General features: G+C 50.4%; 1 protein-coding gene across 2 annotated transcripts in view; it reads right to left on the bottom strand.

The window, feature by feature from the left end:
- Positions 1 to 24,804, bottom strand: part of ARFGAP3 (ARF GTPase activating protein 3) — an 840,898-nt gene that overhangs the window by 320,472 nt on the left and 495,622 nt on the right. For both annotated transcript variants that reach the window (XM_069628227.1, XM_069628226.1), the window contains one exon: positions 12,565 to 12,710. In XM_069628227.1, the coding sequence (XP_069484328.1) occupies positions 12,565 to 12,710 (146 nt within the window). The remainder of the gene's footprint in view (positions 1 to 12,564; positions 12,711 to 24,804) is intronic.

Genomic DNA, 24,804 nt, shown 5'->3' with positions numbered 1-24,804 from the left:
CATGGCTCAATCAAAAAGTACATGGTTTACACAAAAGCGGCTTTTGCAAAATGTGCGAGTATGCCAAGGATAAGACTACTGACTTAGAGATCAGCATAGAATCAATATAATGCAATTCAGCAATGTTTAAGTGCTTATGTAGTATTCGTCATCACATGCATATGCAACAAGATATATTGGCAGTACCAAAAGGAAACTCAAGACAAGAATTGGAGAACACATACAGGCAATTCAGAATCGAGACAAGTACCACCCATGGGCGGCCCAATGGGAAAAGGAACACTGAGGAGCACGTTTGGATGCAATACAATTTGTGGGAATTGACAATATAGACACTGAAGAAAGGCGGCAAAAAAAACAGCTGCTCAGAAGTAAGGAATCCAAATGTATCTTCTACATATACAATGTGGACAGTGGTTTAAACACTGGCAATGAATTAAATGTATTCTTGTTAACTAATGTAATAATTACATTTCCGATAACATACAACGTGCACAGATGTATGCTGTACCACCAAGTGTGAACTATTCAACCACCCCTTGACTATTGGCAAAACATACAGGGTACAATGAGGGCAAGCATTCACATTTCATGGTAGAAGAAGTCCTAGTTACTTACCTGTAACTGTATTTCTCCAGCATTGGTATCTTTCATAGATTCAGATGCTTGAATATTCCCCGTCAGACTGGGAATCCTCGGTGATAAATTAAATAATATATTTTTTTATATATATATGTATATATACATACATACATACATATATATATACATACATACATACATACATATACATATATATACACATATATACACATATATACACATATATACACACACTGCCACCTAGCAGTGCATGTACATAGCCCATTATAGCCTATGAGCCACTTCATTGTGTAGTCCCTCCACCTCACTTTGGTCCTTTATGGCCCCAGCCAATGAGGTGGCAGGGCTTAAGCTCCGTCCCCGGCAGCCATCTTCAGATTTTGAACCGTAGAGATTACAGCATGATGGATGCCGAGCATAGGAGCAGCCTCTCAGGGGAGGCGGGCGGGCGCATGTGAATCTATGAAAGATACCAATGCTGGAGAAATACAGTTACAGGTAAGTAACTAAGACTTCTCCAGCATTGGATCTTTCATAGATTCAGATGCTTGAATAGAATACCAAGCAGTTAAAACATGCCACCATTATAAACAGATATGCATAATTACAGAAAAAACATATTTCTGATCAAACCTTTACCATGCAGCAACACAACGGTTACATACTTCGGGAAAGGTGGGAAAGGAGGCTGGTCCTACCTTATACAAAGAGATGGCGGAGCACTGCCTGTCCAACTGCAGTTTCTTTGTTGGTATCTTCAGTCAGGCAGTAGTGTTTCGCGAAAGTATGCAGAGTGCTCCACGTGGCGGCTCTGCATATGTCTTTCAAGGCCACCCCTGCGTGGAATGCTGTTGACGCCGCCCTTCCTCTGGTGGGGTGCGCAGACGGCGGTCTAGTTAAAGGGTCGCCTTTCAACTGATGACAGTGGGTGATGCAGGACGATACCCAGCGTGCCAGGCTTTGTTTGGATATATGTTGGCCCTTGGTACGGCCAGAGAAGGAAATGAATAGCCGGTTTGAGGAGCGGAATTCCTTGGTTCTTTGCAAGTAAAACTTCAACACCCTAGAAACGTCTAGAGAATGTAATGTCCTTTCCGCTTCCGAAGCGTGATTCTGGAAGAAGGTTGGTAAAACAATGCGCTCAGTGAAGGACATCTCCGAAAGTACCTTGGGGAGGAACTTCGGGTGAGGTCTTAAGATGACGCGGTCCTTCTGGAACAAGGTAAACGGAGGTTCCGAAGACAAAGCTTGCAACTCACTGATCCTTCTGGCCGATGTGATGGCTACCAGGAAGGATGTCTTCCAGGACAAGAATTTCATATCGCATCTATGTATGGGCTCGAAGGGAGGTTGCATGAGGGCTGTTAAGACGGTGTTGAGGCTCCAGTCCGGAACTGGTGTAGGTGTAGGCGGATAAGTACGCATCAGTCCTTTCAGGAAGATCTTGATCACTGGTAAGGAGAGTAAGGCTTGCGTCTCCGCGGTTACTGTGTAGGCCGTTATGGCTGACAGATGGACCTTGATAGAGGACAGTGAGAGCCCTGATTTAGCTAGGTGCAACAAGTAAGGCAGAATTTGATCAACCGAGGCCGTGAGGGGGATCGATCGCAGAGGTCTCGCACCATTTGGAAAACCTGGTCCATTTTCTGGTGTAGGTGAGTTGCGTGGACGGGGCTCTAGCGGCCCCGATGATATCCCAGCATTCTGATGGTAACTTTAGGTGCATCAGTTTACGCTGCTCAGGAACCATGCTTTGAGGGACAGGCTCCTCGGGTCGTGGTGGAGGACCTTGCGGTTCTGTTGTGTCAGTAGATATTGATGCGATTTGAGACAAATCGGGGTTTTGCAGGATAGATGTCTCAGCGTCCGGTACCAGACTTGCCGTGCCCAAACGGGTGCAATAAGAATCAAGGAACAATCCTGTTCTTTCACCCTGCGAAGTACCCTCGACATGAGGGGAATGGGTGGGAAAGCGTAGAGGAGCTTCCCCGACCAATCCACTGCGAACGCGTCTCCCAGCGATTGGTGCTCGGGGTATCTTGACGCAAATCTCTTGCATTTTTTGTTGTTCCTGGTGGCAAAAAGGTCGATCTGCGGATGGCCCCATAAGGCAAATATCCGTCGGGTTTCTCTGTCGTCCAACTCCCACTCGTGTGACGCTGTGTATTCTCTGCTTAATCTGTCCGCTAGGACATTGTCTACTCCTGGAAGGTGCTCTGCCCTGATCTGTATCCCGGAGCGCTAGGCCCATGCCCATAGCAGTTGGGTTTCTTGCGACAGAATCTGAGACCTCGTGCCTCCCTGCTTGTTTGTATAGTGCATGGAGGTCGTGTTGTCTGTCTGGACCGTAAGAACTTGACCAGCTATAACCGGTAGGAAGGCTTTCAGCGCCAACCTTACAGCCCTGAGCTCCAACACGTTGATGTGGAGCTGGGACTCTTGTGCCGACCAAGATCCCTTGGTTTGGAGGTCCGCAAGATGAGCGCCCCAGCCTGATAAGGAAGCGTCCGTCCGCAGCAGGAGGGTCGATGTCGGTGCTTGAAACGGCATTCCCTGTAGAAGATTCCTCGGAGCGTTCCACCATCGAAGGGCCTTGTGCAACGTCGATGGAATCTGGACAATGTCTTCCCAGCATCCGAAAGCTTGTTTCCATTGGTGGTCCAGAGCTTCCTGAACCGGCCTCATGCGAAGCCTGCAGTTCGGTATGAGGAATATGCATGATGACATCATGCCCAATAGGGATTTGTAAGAGCGTACAGATGTTGTCTCTTTCTGTAGGAAGTTCGAAGTTAAGCGTAGAATCGCTGCTATTCTCTCTGTGGATGGTCTCACTCTGGGAATGCTGGAGTCAAGCTCGGCTCCCAGGAAGAGGGCTACCTTGCTGGGAACGAGGCAGGACTTCGTCTGGTTGATGGAGAAACCTAACTCTTTTAGGAGGTTGACCGTCCTCGACACTGCCGAACGAGCCTTTGCAGCTGAACTTGCCTTTATCAGCCAATCGTCCAGGTATGGAAAAACGTCCGTTCCTGCTCTCCTGAGACTTGCCGCTACCGGTGCCAGGCATTTCGTGAAAACTCTTTGCGCCGATTTTAGACCGAACGGAAGCACTTGAAACTGAAAGTGGAGCCCTCCCACTGTGAACCTGAGGAACTGTCTGTGTGCTGGATGGATCGGAATGTGGAAGTATGCATCCTCCAAGTCTAAAGTGGCCAAGAAGTCGTGCTTGTTTAACCAAGGTAGCACCCCTTGTAGAGCTACCATCTTGAAAGTTATGCGCTTGATGAACTTGTTGAGAGCCCTCAGGTCCAAGATGGGCCTCCAGTGACCGTTTTTCTTTCTGACGAGGAAGAATCGGGAGTAGAAACCTTTTCCCCTCTGAGAATAGGGTACTGGTTCTGAAGGAGGTTGGTCCAGAAATTCCAAGGTGTGACCCTTTCGGATCACCTGTAACACCCATTTGTCCGATGTAATTGACCGCCAGCGCTGGAAAAACTGGCTCACCCTTCCCCCCCCACCGGGGCGTGGCGAAGGGGGGGGGGGGGGGAGATTGGTCATCAGTTCTGCTTGCCTTGCGACTTACCTTGGGCGGAGCCACGTCTGCCTCTATGGGCGTATCTGTTGGATGACTGATATTTATTGGCTTGGTACGTGCCGCCTTGTGCTTTTTGACCATAGGAGGAACGACTGTATCCCCTGAACTTGGAAGATGAACCTCTAAAGGGACGAAAAGACCGATGGTCCTTACTTTTGTCCTTTAAATAACTGATGGCTCTGGCTGTGTCAGTGTCCGTCTTGATTGCCTTCAAATGGTCGTCTATCTTTTTCCCAAAGAGATCTTGGCCATCAAATGGCATGTCTAGAATCTGCGCCTGGACTTCAGGTCTAAAGTTAGTAGCCTTCATCCAGGCCTGCCTTCTGAGCACTGTGCCGTGCGCCATCTGCCTGAAGCCTGATTCGGCCACATCAACTGCTGCGTCGATCATGAGTTCCGATGTTGCTTCACCATCCGCGATTATGGATTTTGCCTCTTCCTGGAACTCCGGTGGTAATTGTTTCGCCAAGTTAGACATGCGGAGCCAAAGCTCGCGATCGAATCTTGCGGTCATGGCCAGTGCGTTACCGGCTCTGATTGTAAGTGATGCAGAAGATGACACTTTCCTGCCCATGGCTTCCAATTTACGTCCGTCCTTATCCGGTGGGGCCGACAACGGTGAGGAGGGGTTGGCGAGTTTCTTTCTGGCCGCCACTGTAATAACTGAGTCCGGTTTCGTATGACCCCTTAAACAAAGCGGTGCCGAATCCGGAGCTTTATATTTCTTTTCTGGCCTGGACACCAACGCCGGAGTCGATAAGGGCGTAGATAGGATCTTGGATCCGGAATCCCAGATGGTATCGAGGAGGGGAATTGTGGTCGCTGTCCTCCTTCGTTTGTCCCTGTGCTCATAGAGCACTGATTGCCTTTCCTCCGAAGAAACCTGAATTTTAAACAGTTCTGCGGCTTTACCTATTATGGTGTGGAAAGAGACGAGATCATCCGGTGGTGAGGCCTTACCCGGCGAGTCTCTCCTCCTGGGCTTCTCGACGACGTAGTCATCCCAATCACTGGGTGCATCTGGCTCCTGAGTTATTTCTCCTTCTGGTTCCGAAAATTCACCAAAAGGATCCTCCTGCCAGTCTGATACCGAGATGGTGGAATCTACGTCCGGCAATCGCGGTCTGTGCGATGACTGTGATGACGGGACTCTTGTAGGTGAAGCACTGTGGGTGCTGCTCCTCGGTCTTCGAGCAGGTGATCTCATCCGTTTTTGCGGTCTACTCCTGTAAGGAGAGCAACCCGATGTGCCTGGAATCGGGGATGACTCTCTAGGAATGGGATTAATCGGAATCTGCTTCTCCCTTTGCCGTCTGTAAAATTCTTCTACAATCCTCTGCACGGATAACATGAGCACCGGGTCATGAGGATATTCGGATTCTCCCGTGGACGGGTGCCAAGGAGGGCTGTATTGTTTCGGTAAGGGACCGATGGACTCTTCCACCACTTCCGCATCAGAGAATTCTTCCTGAAGAATTATATCCGGAAGTTCTGCCATGTGCCCCAAAGGAGAAAATTGCTGCACCGGAGGTTGTTACAGTATTCTTCTCAATGATATTGCTTGTAATGACAGGAGCTTCAAGAGTGAGAGGCAGTAATTCCTCTGTAACTGCCGAAATTTGCGGTGCCTCTGAAGGCGTTATGGATGATGTTATCCTCGTCGACGACTGAGATTTTCCCGTCGACGAGGGCTTCGCTGCCGACTGAGATTTTCCCGTCGACGACTGAGATTGCCCCGTCGACGAAGGCTTCGCTGTCGACTGAGATTTTCCCGTCGACGACTGTCCCGTCGACGAGGGATTCGTCGTCGACGACTGACCTTTTCCCGTCGACGAGGGCTTCGTTGACGAATGTGGAGTGTATTCCGTGGACGACTGCGTCATGGAGGAATGCTTCGTGGACGAGTGGTGTTTCTTGCTCGTCGACGATTGCTTCGCGGTCGACATGTCCGATGACGATGATCTAACTGTCGACGATGTCTTAAGCGTCGTCGTCGTCGATGCTGGTTTCGTTGACGGTATGGCCGATGACGGGCCTTTACCTTTCCCTTCATTCGTGGGCGGTTTACCCGCCGACGACTGCCCCCCCCCCCCCCCGTTTTTTGCAAACTCCTCCTTACCTCTGGAGGCAGATTTTGCTGACTTTTTCTGGCTTGACAGGTCAACTGGAGGCAGAAAGGGTATCAATTCCAGCTTCCTCTTTTTGGATTTGGGAGAGGAACTCCTTTCCACTGAAGAGGCCCTTCTCTTTGAAGTTTGCCTCTCAGATGGAATGCTGGATTGGACAGGAGCTGTTCTGACAGACTCTTCGTCCGAAGATTGATCCCTGGATTCCAGGTATGAAAGTAGTCTTCTATGCCTGTCATGAAGGGTCTTAGTGGAAAAGGTTTTACAAATATCGCATTTTTTAATGTCATGTGGGTACAGACAATAAATGCAATGCTCGTGGGGGTCCTTGCAGTAAACCAATTTCTTCTTGCACCTCGTGCAGTCCCTGAACAGGGAAGGCTTCCTGACAGCCTGAGGTGCCTCCATTTCTGAAGAGAAGTTCAGTCGACGATTTTGAGAGGAAAACAACAAGTTTTGTCACCAAGGTTAATTGGAAAGAAAGCCCCTAAGAAGGGGAACAAGATGGAATATATTTTACAAATATATTCCACACAAAAGTAGAAAGAATTTGAGAAAGCTCAGAGAGCTTGAGGTTCCCTGTGTCTGATAGACTGCGGTGAAAAATCTGAAGATGGCTGCCGGGGGCGGAGCTTAAGCCCTGCCACCTCATTGGCTGGGGCCATAAAGGACCAAAGTGAGGTGGAGGAATTACACAATGAAGTGGCTCATAGGCTATAATGGGCTATGTACATGCACTGCTAGGTGGCAGTGTATATATATATATAAAATGTATTATTTAATTTATCACCGAGGATTCCCAGTCTGACGACGGGGAATATTCAAGCATCTGAATCTATGAAAGATCCAATGCTGGAGAAACATATCTGATGGCACACTTTTTTCTTTTTTAAAAGAGTGACACCAGGTCACTCTTAAAAATCCAAGTTACAAACTGATGCATATAGGGATGGAATTGGACCTGTGTTTCTCACAAGAACGGAGGATAGCACCTGGGCAACGCGCTGGTCTTGGAAGAGCAACAGAGGCTTGAATCCCGGATCTGCGCATAGAAACCGAACTCCGGTAAGGTAGTAGACGCGTTAAAAAAATAAATGATGATTAACAAATATAAAAAGGGTTTTAGCAGCACATTCCTATAAACAGCCACACAAAACGCTTTCAATATTCTTTGTAACGTACATCTACCGTAAGAGGCCTCGTCCCACAAATTTGGTTTCTAAGAAATATGTTTTTGTCAAATATGGATTAGAACATTTATAATCACAGATAAGAATATGAGTTAAGTAGATACTTAGATCATGCACACACTTAACGTTTCAGGTATGAAGGGAAACTGGCTTTATAATGACATCAGCACATGCATAAAGCCTCAGATCAAAAGCACTCAAATCACGAGAGACAATGCAATAGAATGTCTCCATGAAGGGTAGACCGCACTCAAAATCTCTTCACGTTATAATCAGTAATAGTAACGCATAGTTCAAACAACAGGCAACCTTGCACAAGTTCCGTATGGCGCAGATCACTTCAAAGACCACACAAAGTGTCACGCCTGGCCATAATGCCTATTAAAGCAAAGGTGTAACGTCAATCATTACAGTGGTTATGTTATTTTACTACTACAAGAAAGCTGCACACAGCACAAGTGTACTTTGATCACCAACAGGCCAAACTCTCAAAAGGGAATTTACCCACCTGTGTGCATGATCACGCATCAACAGTAGAGAAAAGAAAGCGGGCCAACATGAACATTACATAGTAATACATTACTGTTCAGCATCTCCACAGTTGGAAAGTAAATCAGAAATTTGCTATTTAGACATAAGAATTTGAAGACATCCCTGATTTACTCACAAACACCAAGTCACTAGGCCGTTTTGCTAGATTTGCACAATATAGGTTAAGAAAAGGCCCTGGAGAAGCTCCAATTTGATGGGGTAGGCCTAAGGAAAATTGCTCATTTTATGGATACATTAACAACTTTGGATGTACAAGGATAACAAATGCAGATTTTTCAAATTTAACTCATTGAGAAATCTATCCATAGTCCATGCGCATAGTAAACTAGAAATTTTGACATTCAATTTTACTGGGCAATTTAAGGTATTACGTGCCAGTCTGGGACCCATGTTGCAGTATCAAAATCAACTTACTACGCCATTTAATTTTTCAGTATGTACACAAACCTTCAAGACAAGGTTATCGCCTGAAACTGCTCCGGTCTTACGCATTCCCACACAAAACGTACATTATTTTGTATTTGCTTTTATTTTTTATTTCATTAATATTTTGCAAAGCTGTATAGTTAAAATCATGTTTTCTTTTTATGGTTATAGATAACTTAACAAAACAGTCACAATCAAGTAATAAAAAAATGTTATAACAAATAATATAGAATTTCGATACATTACATGCGATTCAAGAAACATTGATCCAATGGCCATAATACAATACAATAAAACATACAAAACCCTGCTTTAAAGGAGATGAGGTATAAAAAGGGCTACATAAAAAGTGCATTGTGCAAAAGTACATAATTCCATTATCATGGGATCTAATAGCAGGGAGTCCACAAAATGTGTCACTATAATCACTATGGCTGTAGTACGGCTCGACAGAAAAAGATGCCAAATTGATTCATAATCAGGCAAGGCTAATCAATAAACCTCTTAAAATTGATAAATCTTTTAGCAGTGACTGTAGGGCAAGGTATCATTAAATGCTTTAGTGTTTCAGTGTCTTCCACCACCTGACAAAACCTACACAAACTTATTTCAGGGGAGAGTTGTACGTAATGAATTAAAATCTCCACAGTTGGAAGTAAATTCCAACAGAATCGCAAGTGATTTCCTCTAGTTCTCGTATGAGGATATAACGCTAAGTAGGGAGCAAGAACGCCCACTTTTTCAAAATCTCTACTGAGGTTGCTCAGGGACATACAACTTCATCTCCTCCATTGTGGAGGCCAAATCAATGTGGAGAAGTTTAGTTTTTACTTTCACCGGATTTGCAGCCAATTCAATCAAGGACAAACCAATTTGTTCCAGAAGATTGTTACACCAATTTGAAACCTTATCTATGAAAGGGTCCCCATTAAAGTCCACCATAAACCGTAAATCCACAAAGAGTGAATTATTGGGAGGATTTAGGATTTTATGAATAAGTTGAGAAATTTCCAGCTGGCACTAGTTTTCAGAGAATTCATTGCCAACTCATTGTATCACAGCAAGTTGTGTGCAGTTAAGTAACCGCAGCAGTTTTTTCCAAGTCAAACTTTCCAAAGAAAATAGGAAGTCCAACACCGAAAAATCCTGCATTTCCAACCCATATAGAATTTTGGGCACAATTTTCCCCTCATAACATCTGAGTGCAGGGATCAAAGAGAATCTCCCATGTATAGTGTCAATTCTACACAATTGGTTAAGCAACTTTGTTGTCCTAGTTTTAAGCCAGACATTTATGTTTCTTTATGTGGTTTGGCCAAAGTAGGAAAATCTAGATAAACAAAAAGGTGTCAACCAACTCAAGCTGGTTTGATCTAATCTGCCAGGTATATTTTGGAGCAACCTTTCGCCAAGTGCATTGGTCTTTTGTGGATTCACCTTAAAAGTGTGCATCAGCAAAGTTCAGAAATGCAGTAATCAGGCACTGTAACCTTTTTGGGTGCAATCAAATATAATAAAATCAGTCACATAGGTCGACCATGACATTTTCAAATTACACATCTTGGGAGAAATAAATGCAGCAGAAGCCAATGAATCACCAACATCTCACATATATAGGTTACAAAGGGTGGGCACCAACACACAGCCTTGCCTCACACCCCGTTAAGTCATGATTTTTTAAGAGAGCGAGCCCTGTTGATTCAATCTAACTTGAATGTTAGAGCCCTAATGCAAACCAATAATAAGAAGCAACAGCCCATTCGGAATGCCCCAATTACATAGTTTTGCCCATAAGAGACCCCAATCAACCGCGTCAAATGCAGCTGAAACATCAATCGTAGCAAGGAAAACAATCCTATTTTTCCAACCAAGCCGGATTCATACCTTTCAAGATGAAGCCATTAATACTGGTACCCTGGTGTTTTTGAAACAGATCTTCCCCACCTTTGACTGCCATTCCTCCAGATGCACCAGCAGCAAGGCCGAAAAAGACCTTCCTGTCGCCATCTAGTATGGCAATCAGTCAATAATTCAGCGGGTCAGATCTTTGCCCCTTCTTGAAAATAGGTAAAACAAAAGCAGTAGACAAGGACCAAGGGAACTGCTAAAGAGGTACAATCTGTTCGAATAGTGTTACGAGAATCCCCATAACACAGGACACCCCTTAAATACCAGGTTGGAGAGCCCATTAGGCCCTGGCGCCCTAGAGGAACTAATCTTACCAAGGATTTCCTCAATATCAACAGGTTTCATTGATGGTAACCATTCCCCATTTTCCACAATGGGATTATGACCCCTATATTCCCAGCCGGAGTTATAGGCAGGGCAAATAGGTTTGTGTAATAAGACACCCCAGTCTGCGCCAAAATGGTATTCAAGAAGTTGCTAGACACTGTTATCCATCCCATTTATTACGTGCTAAAAGCCTTGACATTTTTATTTAGCAAGATGGAAAGCATGTGTTAGTTCTCCCGGTGGCCCCTCAAAAGACAAAATCCTTTGAGACAGTTTTTATATACTTTTGGAATCTTTGAATACAACACATTTTTTAATGTGTAGAAAGTTCAGAGGATGTATTGGTATTCCCGACTGCTGCCCTCGGGGATTAGTGGGTGGCAACCTCGCCATCATAAATTGTTAAAATAACAGTCTTCAAAGAAAAAGAAAAAAAAATACATCCCCACGGTTTTCATACAGAAAACAAAATCACAAATTCGGCCTAAAACAATTCTGCACTCACGAGTGGAAAGACTGCCAAAACAGGATAGCAGCAAGCTACTGCCATCTCACACTGCTCATGTGGATTTATAGAACACATCATTCAATCCAAAGAACATAACATCAGGCAGTTAGCTAATGCCAGGGGACATTGCTTATGCAGATTTATAAAACACAACTCAACCCACAGAACATAATGGCAGGCAGCAAGCTACTGCCACGACATGTTTCTCATGCAGATTTATGCAACACACCACTCAACCCAAAGAACGTATGGGCAGGCAGAAAGCTACTGCCAAGACATGTTGCTCATGCAGATTCATACAACACAACTCAACCCAAAGAACATAACTGCAGGCAGTGTAGCGAGTCTTGTAACAAACGTCCACCTGCCGGGACCAAACAGTATGTCTGATGCAGTAATGCACAACAGCTGCTCTACTTGTGCTTAACAAGTACGTCTATTCATTCCTTTAGTTATAAAGTTTAACAGAGCATGCAAACCTGGCTCCTGATGGCCAGTGCTTTTTACTATGATCATTCTCCTCATCAACATAGCAACGTGCAAATCCTGCAAAGTAATCCATTAAGATATAGAAGAATGGCTAAGCAGTAATTGGGGGTTTATTGGTGACATTTGTACATTTAGGATTAGGGATCAATCGATTTATTGAATGGTCTGAAGGTGGTGGTGGAGGGGGGGGGGGGCAGAGCATCAAGGGTGTCCGGGGGCTAGAACAGCAAAACATTCGAAGGGTCTGTCTAAGTGATCATGGAAGGTACCCCCGTCCTCCAGGTGTAGCTTCGAGGAGTGGCCAGAACACGTACCTACTATTGGGCAGAAGCAAAGCAGTATTCAAGTAAACAAACACACCCATGTTAAGATAGACTTCCTTCTAGCTCGTTGCTGGGGCATAGCAGAAAAGCATCAGTCATGCCTGATCAAGAAAGAGGGGTCCATGGAAGCACAATAAGGCTTGCACTTGGGGGCAGAAGAGAGCGCATATGCGACCGGGTGAATGGGGGAGAAGCAGGGTAAATAAGAGAAACATGTAAGGCACATAACGGGTGGGATTGCCAGCTCTGGAAGGACATCAGTTAGCATTTTTGAAGAGTAAGCCGTGAACCTGCCTAGTGCAACATTAAGTGGGAAGGTGAGCATCACTTTACAGGAAGTGGGTATTGCCCATTTTAGGGCTCAACCCCAGAAGTGACAACCGATTTGGTGGATCTTTGAAGAACCAATTTCCAGGCACATCACTTTACCCCTACTTGCAATCAAACCTAAAGAAAGCAGTAATTCAAACTGCTTGAACTAGAGGTTTCTTTTTTGAACCAGGACATGAGTGACACTTACATGGGCTCTTCGGTTTCAGATTTCTTACTGGCATGTTGCTCTTCCTGTTCCTTCCTTTTATCTACCGCTTGTGCATGTTTTTCAATCTCGTTGAAACTTTTGCTGCTCACTTTCTGGGCTCCAAGACCACCTTTTTTGGCACCGAGCTTCAGAAAAAAGACAAAGGTTCATTTTTAAAATCAACAAATAATCGATGGCCACAATTCCAAGACAAAGGCACGAACAAGAGTTAAGCAAGCACATGGCTTATACTGTGGCATAAGCATCCGGGGACTTAAGGTTTCTGAAGATTGACAGGCCTTTTTAGGGGGAGTCCGATGGCCCTTGGCAGCAGCATCATGTCCAGAGTTAAACTGATGGTAGCAAATAGTAGATAACACAAGCATCCTGGGAAAGAAAAGTAGGGCTGCAGTTGCACATGTAGGCAGGACCGCACGAATGCAAACACCGTTATGGAAATACACATTCTCTCCTCTGTCACAACGGGATTTATATTGCCAAACTTCTAAAGCTCAAGCAGGTCCCCAGTTAGGAAGGGACACTCCAAGCAGACCACAATTATTCTGCAGAAGGACTTTTAAACAACAACGTCGCTGGATTTTAGAAGCAGAATCTAAGGCTTTGGGAGTAAGTACATTAGACTGCGGGGGTGCATTGCGCCCAATCACACAAGAGCTCACTAACAAGAGGTTTTGGGAATAAGGAAACCATACTAAATGGAGACGTGTGTTGGACTATCGGCCTTAAACAATTAGCATTCGGGGAGCCACCAGGGGGCGCTGAGATGAGCTGAAGTCTCTCAGCCGATGAGCTCACCTGCGCGGGTAATTTTTTGAATTTGAGTCCCCCGAGCCCGGTGTGTGCGGAAACTTGCCCCCCCCTGGTGCTGTCCGACGCTGCAGGGAGTCTGGAGAGTGAGACCCTGGTCCTCGGGAGTGCCGAGAAGGAACCACTTGCAGCCTGTTTCGTTTGCGGCGATCGAGGCCTGGTGGGCAGCCCCGCGGAGGAAACCCTTCGCCACTGGTCCTGTGAGCGGTGGGGAAGGGGCGGAGGCCTGTGGAGTGCCCGCGCTTCTTGTGCAGAGCTGGTGGCCCTGCGGGCCCCCCGTGCCAGCGACCCCCCAGCTCTGGAGGTGATCGAGTTGGTCGCTGGGCCTGAGCGGTCCTGAGGTGCCCCGAAGTGAGAAATCCTGTGTGGCCTGGCGGCCCCCCGCTCCAAGGCCGCGCTGCCTGGTGAGCCTGGGAGGAGCGGCCGCCCATTGGAGGGGGCGGCCGTTAGAGCCAGTTAGAGAAGGCGTGGGGCCGGAGCGTCCTGGCCTGCAGCTGGGCATTCGCTGCGGGGGACAGAGGAGCCGGGAGCCTGTGCTGGGAGCGGCAGCCGGGAGGTGTTCTCTGTCCTCCTGTCTTCCCAGGAAGCTGGTGCTCGGCTGCGACAGCGTCGTGGGCCCCGGAGGATGGGTGAGTCCTCTACTTGCTGTTGTGTGCGGCGGGGAGCGCATTCAGCCCCTCCTCCCCTGCTGACTTGGACCCCTGACCTGGCGAAGCCTCCCACTGCACCCCACCGTCCGGCATTGGGACCCAGATTCCTGCAATCTTTTTCTTCTTCTGGTGCCTGGCTGCAGCTGCTTCTTGGGAATTTTTGATTCCCTGGCTTCCTGGTGAGGGTCTGGGGTCCCCATCACCTGTGACTCAGGATCCAAGGGTGGGCCTTTTTTCTTGCACTTTCCTGCCTCCCCCCACAGTTGACTCGCCCCTGCCTTGGGGGTCTCTGCAGGGACATTGCTGGTTGGTCCCCCTGCATGCATGGCGTCCTGACAACAGCATAAGGGGCCTTTATAACTCTCTCACTCCACTGGAGCAGTCCCCTGGTCGGTACTAAGGGGAGGAGGGAATTGAGCTGCTCCACAACTGCCCCAGCCTAAGTGCCTTTTTTGTATAGGAGTGCCATTGGAGACAGGGGGCGGAAGTCAGCTCCTTAACTTGGGATCCACAGTGGGACTGACCGGGGGGAGTGCAGGGCTCTCGGGGAGCTGGAGAAGAGAGGGGGGCCGCGCACTACTTCCGCCCCGGAGGCCACGCAGTCTGGGTGGTCACGGAGTACGGTTGTTGATGCACGGAGTGCAGGCTCTGCAACGGTTTAGAAGGTCGCCTCAGCGGCTAGAGGGAGATTTTGCCATGCAGGAGGCCAGTCAGCGTGAGACAGCAGACACAATGTCAATGAAACGGAACATGGCGGCACTACTTGAGGAGATTCAAGGATTTAGAGCGGACATAGGGAGGAGGCTTGACTCCCTTGATAAAAAGGTGGTTGATGTGGAGGACCGTGTTCAGGCGCTGGAAGCAAAACAATCTTCAGCCGACCATTTTGAGACCCAGTTTGATATGCGTCTGGCGGATTTAGAAAGGAGGGAGGAGAAGATCATGCTCAAGCTGGACGATTTGGAGAATTGGGAATGCCGCTCTAACTTGAGATATTTTTGGTATTCCAGAGCAGGAGGGGGGAGACGCAGGTGGATATTATCAGAGAGATCAAGGAAATTGTCAGCGCCCTGTTTGGTGGGGAAAATACCAGCGTCCCCACCATTGACAGGGCTCACAGTGCGGGGGAGGGCTGGAGGTCCCCGCTCAGTCCTGGTCAAGTTTCACTACTTTGGGGAGAAGACCAAACCGAGTGGAACGGAGCAAAGACTTTTATATATCAGGACCTCTCCGCCCTTACGCTGGCCCGCCGGAGACTTTGAAGGCCGTTGACGACATGGTTGCAAGCTAAGGGGGTGCGCTACAGGTGGGGCCACCCGTTCTCGCTCTCTTTTGAATTTAATGGTGACAAGTACTCCCTTTCCTCTGAAGCAGACATACAGAGTGTGATGGGGGAGCTGCTCGGTGACCCACCTGTGGGGCATGATCTGTCGAGGAAGGGCTTGGAGAGTAACCCTCGGTGTGGTCCTTCAGAGGCCTCGGGGAGGCGACGGGTCCGAGGGCATAGGGGTATAGAAAGATGAATCTGCCCTCCCCGAAACAGTCAACCTCTTGAGGCAGGGACGGGGATCTATCCGAGAGGGGCGATGGCATGTCCTTGGTACATGGCTTATGAGCGGGGGAGTGGGGGGCTTCTTGGAATTAATGATTGCATGTCTGTTAAAACTCTGTTAATATTTTCACCTGTAGGTACCTTTATTGCAGAGGGGGGGGCTCAGAACATTGTTTTGTTATGAGGGGGTTTCCGCCCAGGTGGGGGCGATCCAGGGTGGTCTGGGGATTCGGCGGTTGGATGTCAAAGTCCTTACAGATGCTCAATAGTTGGGGGTGACGGGGGGGGGGGAGGGTTGGATGTGTAGGGGAGGGGGGGGTGTAGAGCTGCTAGTTTCACATGGTTCAATGGCTTCTTCTTTGGTTTTCTTATGCGCACAGTGGGTATGGAGCCAGGGTGGCGAGAAGGTCCCCCTTGGGGGGTGATAGAGCTAAGGAACAAGTTACTTACCTGTAACTGTTGTTCTCCAGCATGGGTCTGGCATGGATTCACATGCTCATGAATATTCCCCGTCGTCAGGCTGGGAATCCTCGGTAAAGAAAAAACCAGTATCAGTTTCGTTTCTGATCTGTCTTTCGTAGTAATAACCAATCACTGGTCTCTGCGTCATACTGACCACAGCCAATGACTGCCCTCTACCTAAGCACCGCCTCTGGCAGCCATCTTCAGATTTGGAAGCACGTGAAGTGGCAGTATGACCAAGTGAAGAGCCGCAGAGGGGTAGGCGGGAGGGTTCGCATGTGAATCCATGCCAGACCCATGCTGGAGAACAACAGTTACAGGTAAGTAACTTGTTCCTTCTCCAGCATGGGGTCTGGCATGGATTCACATGCTCATGAATAAAGAATACATAGCAGTACACACATGCACAACCACGGGAGGTGGCAAAGGCTCAACATTAAGCATCACATCAACTCAACATTAAGCATCTTACCTCCTCACCAGGCTCACCTCAGGCGAACAGGTTGCGCAGCACTGCTTGGCCGACCCTGGACTCCTCCCTGGAATCCCGGTCGACGCAGTAGAATTTCGTGAAGGTGTGCGTCGACCTCCACGTAGCAGCCCTGCATATGTCCAGCAGGGGCACACCAGATAGGAACGCCGTGGTAGCTGCGATCGCTCTGGTGGAATGGGCTCTCGGACGGCCAGGCAGCGGTCGGTTTGCCAACCGGTGACAGTACATGATACAGCCGGAGAGCCATCTGGAGATGGAAGCCTTCGAGAGAGCCTTCCCCTGATTGACAGGTCCAAAGTTCACAAAGAGTTGTGACGTCTTCCGAAACCCCTTCGTGCGGTCCACGTAGAACTTCAGCGCTCTAGCTACATCCAGCGAGTGCAAAGTCCTCTCAGCCGGCGACGAAGGCGACGGGAAGAACACAGGTAACACCAAGGGTTCGTTGAGATGGAAGTCCGACGGTACCTTGGGCATGAAGGAGGGGTGCGTCCTGAGCACTACCCTCGTGTCGTGGAAAGTCAAGTACGGGGCCTTGCAGGAAAGGGCCTGGATCTCTCCCACTCGTCGTGCGGAGGTGATGGCCACAAGAAAAACTGTTTTCCACGATAGAAACTTCAACGGGGCCGAGTGCAGAGGCTCGAACGGAGGTCCCATGAGCTTGGTCAGCACCACGTTGAGCTCCCACGCCGGGGCCGGAGCCTTCACCGGCGGGAACGATCTGAACAGTCCCTTCATGAACTCTTTCACCAGACGATGGGACCACAAGGACGTCCGGCCCGTGGTTCTGGTGTATCGGGAGATCGCAGCAAGATGAATCTTGATGGACGCGTGTGCCAAACCAGCTTTGGCCAGCGTCAGCAGGTACGGCAGTACTTGGGGAGCCGTAATCCGTAGAGGGTTAATCTTCTGTGCGTGGCACCAGACAGAGAACCTCTTCCATTTGTGTCCGTAGCATTTAAGAGTCGAGGACGCCCTGGCCTTTGCAAGAACCTCTCTGCAATCGGCCGGTATGTCGTATCCTCCAAACTCTAGCGCTGCAGGAGCCAGGCCTGCAAGTTCAGCGACTTCGGGTCGTGGTGGAGGATGGCGCCTCCTTCCCTGGAGAGTAGATCCGCGTCCGCCGGCAGCTTGATCGGCGGGGACGCTGACAAGTCCAGAAGGTCCGGGAACCATATCTGCCTCGGCCACGCAGGTGCGACGAGGATCATCCTGCACCGTGACCTCTTGAGCTGGTTGACGAGCCGGATTAGCAGAGGCAAGGGAGGGAACGCGTACAGGAACAGGCCCTCCCAGGGGAACGAGAAAGCATCGCCCATGCTCCTCGTCTGGGGAAACCTGCTGGCGAACCTCCGGCACTTGGTGTTCGTCGCCGTCGCGAACAGGTCGATCTGGGGTGTGCCCCACCGTCGGAAGAGGCGATCCACCAGATCCTGCCGTAGTTCCCACTCGTGGCACGAGCGCAGCTCCCTGCTGAGTGAGTCGGCGATGGTGTTTTTTATCCCTGCCAGATGAAACGGCACCAGAAAAATCCCTTGGGCGACGGCCCAATGCCACAGGTCCTGCGCCTCCTTGGACAGCGCTGGGGACCTGGTTCCGCCCCGTTTCCTGATGTAAAACATGGTGGTGGTGTTGTCGGTGAAGATCCTCACCACCTTGCCCTTGAGGGACGGAAGGAAGGACCTGAGGGCCCAAAACACTGCACGGAGCTCCAGGACGTTGATATGCAGGGACTTCTCCGTCGGGAGCCAGAGTCCCCTCGCGTGCAGATTTGCGGTGTGCGCTCCCCACCCTTCCAGGGAGGCATCCGTGGTCACAGTCTCCTGGTGGGCTGGGGTCTGGAAGTCCATGCCCGCCGTCAGATGCGCGCGGGTGCCCCACCACCGTATCGCTCGTCGGAAACTCTCGTCGAGCTTGATCCTTTCCTCGAAGCTGCCCGTCGTCTGGATCCAGCGCGCATCCAGGAATTCTTGCAACGGGCGCATCCGGAGCCTGCACATGGGAATGAGGTAGATGCAGGAAGACATCATCCCGAGGAGGGACTTGATGGATCTCACTTTGGCCGCGTCGGCCACCAACATCCGTTGCACCTTGCCCAAGATGGTCCTGGTCCTCTCCTCCGACGGGGAGGCCAGAAGGGACACTGTCGAGCCTCGCTCCTAGAAACAGTGCGACTTGCGCGGGCACCAGGTGGGATTTGGCGTAGTTCACGGAGAATCCCAGGTCCGTGAGGAGTTGGACGGTCCTTGCCGTGTGGACCACGGCGAGCTCCTTCGTCTTGGCGCGGATGAGCCAGTCGTCCAGGTAGGGGTAGACGTGAATCCCCTCGCGGCGCAGCTGCGCCGCCACCGGTGCGAGGCACTTGGTGAATACCCTGGGTGCCGACCGTAGTCCGAAGGGAAGGGCTTTGAACTGGTAATGACGCCCTTGGACCACGAACCTGAGGAATTTTCGGTGCCCCTTTAGGATGGGAATGTGGAAGTAGGCATCCTCCAAATCCAACGACGATAGGAAGTCTTCTTCCTCCAGTTGACCCAGGACGTGCTGGAGGGTGACCATCCGGAACTTCTGCGCCTTGATGAACTTGTTCAGCCGTCGCAGGTCCAGGATGGGGCGCCATCCTCCCGTCTTCTTCTTCACGAGGAAGTATCGCGAGTAGACACCGGAGCCCCGAAGCCTCTTTGGGACGAGTTCGATGGCGCCAAGGGCCCGGGCCGTCTCAGTATCCGCCTTGATGGCCTGAAGGGAATCGTCCACTGTCTTCCCAAACAGGTTGCTCCCGTCGAAGGGCATGTCCAGGACTCTGGTCTGGACGTCCTGCCGAAAGTCCGTAGCTTTGAGCCATCCACGACGTCGAAGGCAAACGCCGTTGCCCAGCTGGCGGAACCCAGTGTCGGCGATGTCCGTCGCCACGGTGATGGCGTGGTCAGAAGCCACTTCACCTTCCTGGAGGATCTCAAGGGCCTCCGCCCTCTTGTCGTCTGGCAGAAAATCCAGCAGGGGAGCTATCTTGTACCAGAGCTCCCTGTCGTAGCGGGCCACGATAGCCAAGGCGTTGGCCGCTTTAATCGTCGTCGCTGCCGACGAGATGACTCTACGTCCCATAGCATCCAATTTCTTTCCCTCGCCGTCCGGCGGGGAAGTCGATGTGGAGGCCGCACCCCCCCCCGCTTTCTTCCTGGCTGCCGCGGAGACGACGGAGTCCGGGGTAGGCTGCGCCCGGAGGCATAGGGGGGCCGTGTCCGGGACCCGGTACTTTTTCTCGTACCGGTCTCTTCTAGCTGGCGTAGTGGAAGGGTTCTTGAGGAGGGAAAGGCCCTCATCCCAAATGTCGTCCAGCAGGGGCACTGCGAGGACCGTCTTCCTCTTGGCCTCGCGCCGCTGATAAAGGAAGCCTTCCTTTTTCTTCTCCTCAGGGCAGAGTTGGAAAAGCTCGGAAGCCCTGGAGATCATGGAGTGGAAAGATCCGATCTCGTCGGGCGGAGAAGCCCTGGTGGGGGGCGACGACGGAAAATCCTCGTCGTATGCCTCGTCGTCCGTACCCGTCGCTGCCGTGTCAGTCCCCGTATCATCCCCTCGGGTGGACGGGGAGGAGGGCTGGACGGGGCGCGACGGTTGAAAAGGAGGTGGAGGATGGATCCTTCTTTTCTTGGTAGGGGGAACACCGGAAGGTCCCGGTTCTGGATCCCCCGACGGGAGAGGTTCCTCCGTCGGTAACGGTAGCCTCGTCCTTATCTCGGTGCATAAGGACTGTATGGCCAACAAAATGGCCGCCGAGTTGTCTCGCGGCGCTGGCAGAGGGGAATCCGACGGGCGAGCAGGGGCCCCGTCGGTATCCTCGACGATGTCGTCGTCGTCACCCGCGTCGGGGTCCATTCCGACGGGCTGGCCTTGTTCCACGCCTAGGCCGTGGCTTAAGACCTCGATCAGCTCCTCTTCTGAGGTTGAGGCCGAATCTACGACGACGCCCTGCCCCCCCTTCTTCCCCACGGAGGGTTTCACGGGGGTCCTATCGATGGGCACAAAAGAAGACTCCCTCCGAGGAGGCAGGGAGATTCTGGGCCCTGAGGTCGCCACCACTGGCGCAGCCTCCACAGGCTGAGCCAGGGCCGCCGCGACCGTTTCGATAGAGGGCTTGGTCGGATGGATCAAGGCCTTCACCACCTTAGGTGCGCTCACCGCCTTATCCTTGAGGGAGGGGGCACTGCCACGCTCCTCCTCTGCCTTAGAGCTCGACCGGGGCCTCTCCAGGAGCTTCGCCGGGTGCTCGGCCTTCCTCTTACCCGACCCAGAGCGTTGGCTCGTGGTTGATGGTGCCGGGGAGGGTGCGCCCTGCCTGGCGCCCGTAGAGCCCGACCGTTCGGCGCTCCCGGTGCCAGCGGACTCGCGGTGCTTGGCCTTATGTTGGGCCCCCGTCGCCGGGGCGCCCTCAAAGGTCTTAGAAGACCGCTCGGATTTCTTCTTCTTCTCGCCAGACGGGCTCTTACCCTCCAGCCAGTTGGCGAGACGTTGATGACGGTCCTTCATGGTCCGTTCCGACATGTTGCCGCAAAACACACAGTCCTTCTCCACGTGCGTTTTGTCCTCATGAAGGCAGTAAAGGCAGAAAGAGTGTTCGTCTTCCTTAAAGACGTTCTGCAGCTGGCATCCAGGGCAGACCCTGAACAGCTTTCCGGGCGTCGAGCTTCCCTTCTCCTGGGCCATCTCCGAGACCGGGCCTGAGAAGCTTCTGGAGCCCTCCGAAGTGTAGCTCGACGAAATCTTCACCCTTGAGGGGCACAGACGAATCCGACACGGGTCCCCGTTGATCGGATGTAGGATCGGTGGAGCTTGAGGCTCTTTTGACCGAAAGAATTGAAGTTTTTTGTGAAAAAGCGCGAAAAATAGCACTAACGCTCGAGAGCAATAGCACGAGGATCCCAACACATGAACGTGCGGTAAAAATCTGAAGATGGCTGCCAGAGGCGGTGCTTAGGTAGAGGGCAGTCATTGGCTGTGGTCAGTATGACGCAGAGACCAGTGATTGGTTATTACTACGAAAGACAGATCAGAAACGAAACTGATACTGGTTTTTTCTTTACCGAGGATTCCCAGCCTGACGACGGGGAATATTCATGAGCATGTGAATCCATGCCAGACCCCATGCTGGAGAACTGACTTTTCTAATGGGTGATTCGATTCAGTGCCTGTCGGTGGGCTCCCTGAACGGACGGGGATTAAATGCACCGACCAAGAGGTCTTTGGTGTTGAGGGAATTCGTAAGACTTGAACTTCACTTTCTCTTTGTGCAGGAATCTCACAGGGTAAGGGGGAAGAGCCTGCCCCAAAGTCCAAGGCTGTCCAACAGGTGCTCCGATCCTCATATGGGTCGAAAAAGCGAGGGGTTGTCCTTTTGGTGTCTCCTAAGGCGCATTTTTCCCCCCCGAGGGCCCATAGAGTTGCCCCAGAAGGGCGCTTCATCATGGTTAAGGGAGATGTGAAGGGGGGAGACTTCACCTTTGTGGGGGTGTATGCCCCGAATGAAGGGCAAGACACTTTTTGGCAGGTGATGGAGGGGAAAATTAGAGAATTTGCAGAGGGTGCTTTGGTGGTTGGGGAGACTTTAATATGGTCCTGGATCCTAGCAAAGACGGAAAATCCTCCAAACCCTGTCCAGATCTCAAGTCCCAGTCAAAACGTGGGGTATTCCACTGAGTTAATGAGGAGCTGGGTCTAGTTGATGCGCACCCCGTTGGGTGTAATTGTGAGTCCCTTTACACGTATTATTCTGCGGTGCACCAATCCTTCTCCAGGATTGACTATGTGCTTTTAGACTCTTCCATCCATGACTACATTTCTGAATTTAAAGTGGAGGTCGTCCCCTGGTCGTCCCCTGGTCCGACCACGATCTTGTTGGAGTAACACTGGGTGTTCCACTGTTGGCCCAAGGTAAATCAAGATGGGTGTGTAATGATTTCCTCCTAATGGATGGGGAGATGAGGAAATCCCTACTGGCCTCTATCACTGAATTTTTTTCTTTTAACGACAATGGGGAAGTGGAACTTAAAAATGTGTGGGATGCATTCAAGGCCACGATGAGAGGTATCCTGATAGAGATGGGAGCGAGGAGGAAGAAAGAAAGGACTAGAGAAGAGTTTAAGTTGAGGGAGCAGATTTTTGCCATTCAACCAGGGGGTAAATTGAAGTCACAGATGGGTCCAGGCACGCGTGAGAAACTCCAAAATCATAGGGTGAGGTTGTCCACCCTCCTTGTAGGCCAGACTGAGAGAAAACTTGCGTTCTTAAAACAGCGCTATATGGAGAAGGGTGAGAAAGCGGACAAGCTTTTGGCCTGGAGGCTGAGGGAGCTACGTAAAAGTAGGCGAGCCAACTTTCTTTCCAATCAGGAGAGAGAGAGGCTTCTGGGAGATGAGCAAATAGCGGAGCAGTTTAGGCATTATTATGAAAATCTCTATGCCTCTGAATATACCGGGGGACAGGGCTGAGGTGGACCGATTCTTTGACTCTCTCCCAATTCCGCATCTTACTCAAGAGAGTTCGGCCTCCTTGGAGCTTCCCATCTCTTCTCGGGAGGTGATTGATGTGATCGCGTCCCTGAGGAGTGGCACAGCTCCGGGAGATGTTGGGTTCACTGTCCAATTCTTCAAGGTATTCCAATCCGCGCTGGCTCCCTTCTTGGCGAAGGTATTTAATGCGGCCCTAGATGCGGGTTGCCTCCCCCTCCATGATGTCAGCTCTAATTGTGGTCATCCCGAAAGAAGGGAAAGTCCCCTCCCTATGTCAGTCGTACAGACCCATATCCCTCCTCAACACCGATGTTAAGATATTAGCCAAGATTTTGGCGACTAGGCTCTCCAGGTTCCTCCCTTCGTTGGTCCATGGGGACCAGGTCGACTTCATCCAAGGGAGTCAAGGCTCCGATAACATCCGGAAAACGTTGGGCCTTATGCATGAGGTGCCCTTGCGAGAGTCTGAGGGTTACCTCCTCTCGCTGGACTCCGAAAAGGCATTTGATCGCGTGGAGTGGCCATATATGGGAAAAGTGCTCCGTAAAATGGAGTTTGGCGACTGTTTTTGTGGGTGGGTCTCGGCCCTGTACAATGGTCCCAAGGCACGGGTGTTAGTTAACGGTAGTACATCTCAGAGCTTTACGCTATCTAGAGGAACTCGCCAGCGATGCCTTCTTTCCCCCCCCTTTTGTATGCTCTGGCAATGGAGCCATTTGCCCTGCGATTAGAGGCGACATGGGGATCACAGGGGTACGGTGTGGGGATTGTGAATTCAAGCTGTCTTTTCGCAGATGATATCTTGGTGTACCAACTGGGCTTCGCGAATCCCTCCCGCGGTTGCTAGATTTGACTCAGTGTTTCGGGGTGTTTTCGGGGTTAAAGATCAATGTGTCCAAGTCCTGCATTATGCAGATGGGTAAGGTGGACGGGGAGATTGGCAAAATGACAGAAGTTCTGGGAATGAGGGTTGAGAGAGTTAGTACTAAATACCTGGAACTAATATCTAGGGATCTGGGGAAGATCTACGAGCTGAACTATCTCCCCCTGCAGACCCAGATCTTCTGGGATTTGGATAGATGGGCCCCACTCACCCTTTCTTGTTTGGACGTATGACCTCTGTGAAAATGAATGTCCTTCCTCGCTTCTCTATCTTTTTTCATCTCTCCCTTGCACCATACCAAACTCTTTGACTCTCTCCGTCTGCGCCTTTTACGCATTGTCTGGAGAGGTAAGCGGGCCACAGTGAGATACAACACCTTGACACTTCCAAAGGCGCATGGAGGTTTTGGCTTTCCCGACTGTAAACAGTACTATAAGGCAGCTCAGCTACGGGTCATGTTGGAACACCTCAGAGATGACCTTAGAACGTATTGGACATACGTAGAGGATGTGCAGGTTCATCCTTATAAGGTTACGGACCTGCTCTGGACCCCTTCAGGCGCGTTATCGGTGATGGCCAAGTCACATCCAATCCTTTCAGCTCTCTGGGCACTGTGGAAGCCCAATAGTGTTAACAGGTTTCTTTCTTCGTGGCCCTCCCCATTGTCGTCCTTGTGGGGGCCCCCCGTTAAACCTGGGGACTAGAGGATTTCGAAACACTCAGTGGTGGTCGGACCGGGGGCTGGAGAGGGCTGCGCAATTGTTTAATCAGGGATGCTTTATTGACTACGCCCAGGTTTTGGAGGTTATCCCGGAGAAGGCAATCTCAATTTTCGATTAACTACGAATCAAGGGTATTTTAACTCCAAA

The sequence above is a fragment of the Ambystoma mexicanum genome, chromosome 12 (assembly GCF_040938575.1).
Source record: "Ambystoma mexicanum isolate Mex_15411 chromosome 12, UKY_AmexF1_1, whole genome shotgun sequence".
In the NCBI taxonomy this organism is placed as follows: domain Eukaryota; kingdom Metazoa; phylum Chordata; class Amphibia; order Caudata; family Ambystomatidae; genus Ambystoma; species Ambystoma mexicanum.
Note: the sequence above shows the minus strand (reverse complement) of the source record. Positions and strands in the feature narration are given on the sequence as shown.